Source organism: Diabrotica virgifera, chromosome 8 (genome assembly GCF_917563875.1).
Source record: "Diabrotica virgifera virgifera chromosome 8, PGI_DIABVI_V3a".
Taxonomy (NCBI): Eukaryota; Metazoa; Arthropoda; class Insecta; order Coleoptera; family Chrysomelidae; genus Diabrotica; species Diabrotica virgifera.
Genome location: NC_065450.1, coordinates 193,372,499 through 193,377,193, shown reverse-complemented (window position 1 = coordinate 193,377,193; position 4,695 = coordinate 193,372,499). Strand labels below are relative to the sequence as shown.

Sequence of the window (4,695 nt, the reverse complement as noted above, 5' to 3'; positions counted from 1 at the left end):
ACGAGCTAAAAATCCGCGTTATCTCATTTTTTAATTGCACAGAACGTAAAAAAATTAAAAAGAATGAATTCTGAGAGTGAGGGCATTTTGCCTATCTTAACGGGGGGTACCCTTTGTAGTTTCGATAGGAACTTGCACTAAAAATTTTTTTTTCATAAAATTGTTAATGTATGTTTAAAAATGTTATATATTCAAAATATTACGTCTTAACAATGAATAGTGTACGTACAGCATCTGACCAAAATTCTGCGCCTAAAATTTCCGTTTCAAACAACTTCAAAAGCTCGAGCTTGGGTCTGACGTCACAGGCCACTCTTATCGTTTTTGCCCGTTCGGTGGGCCATTGATTTGAATGCAGTTTGCCATTGCCAGTTGTGCGTGTCGAATAACTGTGACGTTTGCTCGGTATTTATGTTATTGTATTTAGTGTAGTTTAGTGTATTTATTGTGTAATATACTTTATCAAAAGTACTGTATAGTGCCGGGATGCAAAAGCACAACTGTCAGAACATCCAACAAACATTTTTTCACTCAACCAAAAGAACCAAAACGTCGATTAAAATGGCTAAAGGCATACAGGCGAGATAAAAATGATATTTCACAAAAAAAGCATAGGTCTTTATGTCTGTGAGGATCATTTTGATGTAAGTATTTATCTAATTAGGTACCTATTTTCTACTTAAAAAAATATTAGTTATCATTTCATGAAAAGTGCCTACTTATACTTGTTTATTTGTTGCAGTCGGAACAAAATATGGATAATTATATAAAATTCAAGATTATGGGTGGTCCCAAAATTATTAAGTCAGGTGTTGTCCCGCACATATTTGATTGTCAACCAGACAGAAAACGAGCTTTTTCTCAGCCTGTGAGGGAAGCAGCCCTTAAAAAGGTAAAACGACAGCTTCCTGAAGATGCCGCTTCTACATCTAAGTCTGTTTTAGAAAACAATGATTATAAGAAACAATGTGATCCTAGTTTCACAGACTTAGTACAATCAGGACCTGAATTAAACCAATCAGCTTTACCTCAAAAACTGAATAATGCATCAACACAGACTCACATCAAAATAAGAAGTAAAGTTATTCAGTGCAAATTTCAAAGGAGTGTTACAGTCGGGTTGTCGCCATTGAAAATACATAATAAGGATACAGGAACTTCACCTATAAGAGAGATGCAAATATTTGAAGATACAAAAAGTGAATCAGCAAGTTCTGTATTTGAAGAGTATAGTGAATATAGTGGTAGTGACGACTGTTGGTACAATGAAAGTGATTCTTTATCTTGTGATGAAGATACGAAAGAAGAGGAAGCAAAACAATTTAAAAGTTTGTCTTTGAAGTGTACAGTGATGAGGTTACAATACAGACCTGGACTGTATATGGGGCTACCAGAATATGCATTTTACACGTTTCAATTAATGGAAAAATATTGTAAGACTCAAACAATGCATCTATTTTTAACTCTTAAAAAGATAAGAACAGGACAAACATTTATGTCTCTTGGAGATGATTTCGGCATAAGCGAAAGCAATGCATCGAGAATATTTGCAAAATCTGTTCCATTACTTAGTAAATATTTAAGATCTTATATTTTTAATCCCCAAGTGAGTTCAGTTAAATTAAATTTACCCTTAACATTTCGAGCTCGTTATAGTAAAGTATTTTGTATTATCGATTGCTTAGAAATTGAAATTGAAAAACCATCAGATTCTGTTAAACAGTCCTTAACATGGTCTGAATACAAAAAGTGCAATACTCTAAAATATTTAATTGCTGGCATTCCTGATGAGTTTAGTAATTTTATTTCTTATGCTTTCGGTGGAAGAACGTCGGATGCGGTTATTCTTGAACATAGTGGTTTTTTAAATGTTCTTCCACCGAAAGTGGCGGTAATGGCTGACAGGGGTTTTAAACACATATAGCATTTTTTAGTTAGCAGAGATTGCCAATTAATTAGACACCAAGTGTATCTTCAAGTACAAAACTTACAAAATATTGAAGTATTTGAAACAAAAAGAGTAGCTAGTTTAAGAATTCACATTGAACGAGTTATACGTAGATTAAGAGAATTAGCTTGCTTAGCCCCCCATGCCTGTATTGATAGCACATTTATATCAAATACGGATAATATAACAAAAATTGTTTGTACACTCATAAATTTACAGTCAGCAATAATATCGGGAAAGTAATTTTAAATTGATTTTTTTGTATATCTACTCAATGATTTTGTTATCGAAATACAAGGAAAATACGATCGAAATACTAGGAGTTTTCAATTAAAGGCGATTAAAATGTACTATTGTACTTAATCGCTTTCTTTTGAAAACCCCTCGTGAGTAATAGTACTTATACGTTATAAACACATTAGTAATTTCTAAAGATTTATAAATTTCACTTTAAAGTAAATAAACTGATTGTAGAACTATGCAAGAATACAAATAATAGCTGGTAATTTCCATTTAAATACGATTAAAACGTAATATACCCGTAATACCTAATCGCGTTGTTTCCGACTGCTAGCACGTCAGACGAATAGAAGGACGTTCAAGAGCCTCCTAAGATATTTGAATTTTATAGCATTTTCAAAACGTCGTAATTAGCGTACGGGTTAAAAATATTTGTTTTTTCGCATGCAAGCGTTTTAAGATCATGTGACCTTATGTTTTTTAATATTATTTTAATATTTAAAAATTTATTTATTTAAAAAGTTCCCTATTGTTGTTTAATATGTCAAAAACCATAAATTGCAAAAAAAAACAGAAAATTGGAGCAAAAAAAATATATTGCAAATCACCCATGTTTCACATACCACCATAAACTTAAAATAAAGTGTGGCCACCACGTTGGTTTATCACAGCCCTACATCTACTGTTCATGCTCCGAATCACACTGATAATGTCTGCTTGAGGTAGTTGTGTCCGTTGTTCTCTCAGAAGCTCTTTTAATCGAATCTCATTGTAGATGTTGCCCATATATGGAGTAATTCTTCGTTGTAGCATGTCCCATACATGCTCAATGGGATTCAAGTCCGGTGATTGTGCTGGCCACGGCAATACATCAATACCCTCGTTATCCAACCAGTTTGTTACAATATGCGGAACATGTGGTCGAGCGTTATCATGCATAAAGTAAAAATTTTCTCCAACATCAGCAGCAAACGGGCGCACAACAGGTTCAAGAAACTTCTTCTTCTTCTTCTTAAAGTGCCTATCCGTTCCGGATGTTGGCGATCATCATGGCTATCTTGACTTTGTTTACCGCAGCGCGGAACAGTTCAGTGGTAGTCGTGTTATACCACTTACGTAAATTGTGAAGCCAGGAAATGCGTCTTCTTCCCGGTCCACTTTTACCATTTACTTTCCCTTTGAGAATCGGTTGGAGAAGGCCGTAACGTTCTTGATTTCTCATTACATGTCCTAGATATTCTAATTTTTTTGTTTTTATGGTTATGAGAATTTCACACTCTTTCCCCATTCTACGCAGGACTTCCACATTGGTAATTCGGTCAACCCAGGATATACCTACGTAAGATGCGCCTATAACACCACATTTCGAAAGCCTCGAGCCGATTCATAGATGCACCAGTTAGTGTCCATGCTTCCATTCCGTAGAGCAGAACTGAGAATATATAGCATTTCAACAGACGGTATTTTGTTTTTAATGCTATGTCTCGACTGTTGAAAATGGGTCTCATTCTAACGTATGCTGCTTTCGCCCTTATTATTCGCTGTTTAATTTCTGTTGAGTGGTCCCATTGGCTATTTAAATTCGTACCCAGATATGTATATTGCTCAACTCTTTCGATATTCTGTTGGTTGATGGTTCAAGAATAGTGTCCAAATATTGCTGACTTCTGAGAAAGCCACGTGGGAAAATGAGGTCAGTTCTTCCGTCAATCATGATTCCGTCCCATACCATTAATGTACCACCTCTGTATGCATACACGTCTTGAAGATGTCGTAATCGTTCTCCATTTCCGGGTCGTCTCCAAACTCTTGTCCGACTAGAATCTGGATGAAATCCACATCTAGACTCGTCACTAAGAAAAACTGTGGTCCAGTCATTGTCAGTCCAATTCTGAAACTCTTGACACCAGGTTAATCTTGCAGAGCGATTGCCTCTAGATAGAAGTGGACATCTCAGTGGTCGCCGACTACGAAGATTGGCTTCATGGAGACGATTCCTCACAGTACAGCGGCTAATTGTTACATTATGTGCAAGCTGTAATTCATTAACCAGCTCGGGTGCTGTGATTGTTGGCTGCCTTCTGGCATTTAAAATTAAATATCGGTCTTGAGCGACGGTTGTAGAGCGACCACGTCCTGGATGTTGCTCGGTTGGACTCCCAGTGTCTCTAAACCGACGCCACAAACGACTTACGATGCTTTGGGAGACACTCAGCTGGTCAGCAACTTGAGTTTGTTGCATACCAGCTTGAAGGTGGCCCACGGCTCTATTCATCTCGTCCAACGTTAAATGTTGTCGTTGCATGGTAAAAAGACAATATCTTTAACTCACCTATTAAGCAAGAATGGTATAAAGTGTCTAAAATTAAAAATAAACAAAACATCAAAATGTCGATTTTTTGTCCCTTATAAAAAACATTCTAAAACACGTATTGCTATCAGTTTTACAATTTTTATTTGTAGTGCAGTCACTGAAGGTTTTCACCTCCGATTTCGTTGAACCTGTA

At 36.0% G+C, this 4,695-nt stretch overlaps 1 protein-coding gene across 1 annotated transcript; it reads left to right on the top strand.

The window, feature by feature from the left end:
• Positions 1-781: 781 nt before the first annotated feature.
• On the top strand, positions 782-1,924 carry LOC126890324 (uncharacterized). Its single transcript, XM_050659189.1, has one exon. The coding sequence runs from the start codon at positions 782-784 to the stop codon at positions 1,922-1,924; it is 1,143 nt and encodes a 380-aa protein (XP_050515146.1).
• Positions 1,925-4,695: the final 2,771 nt, after the last annotated feature.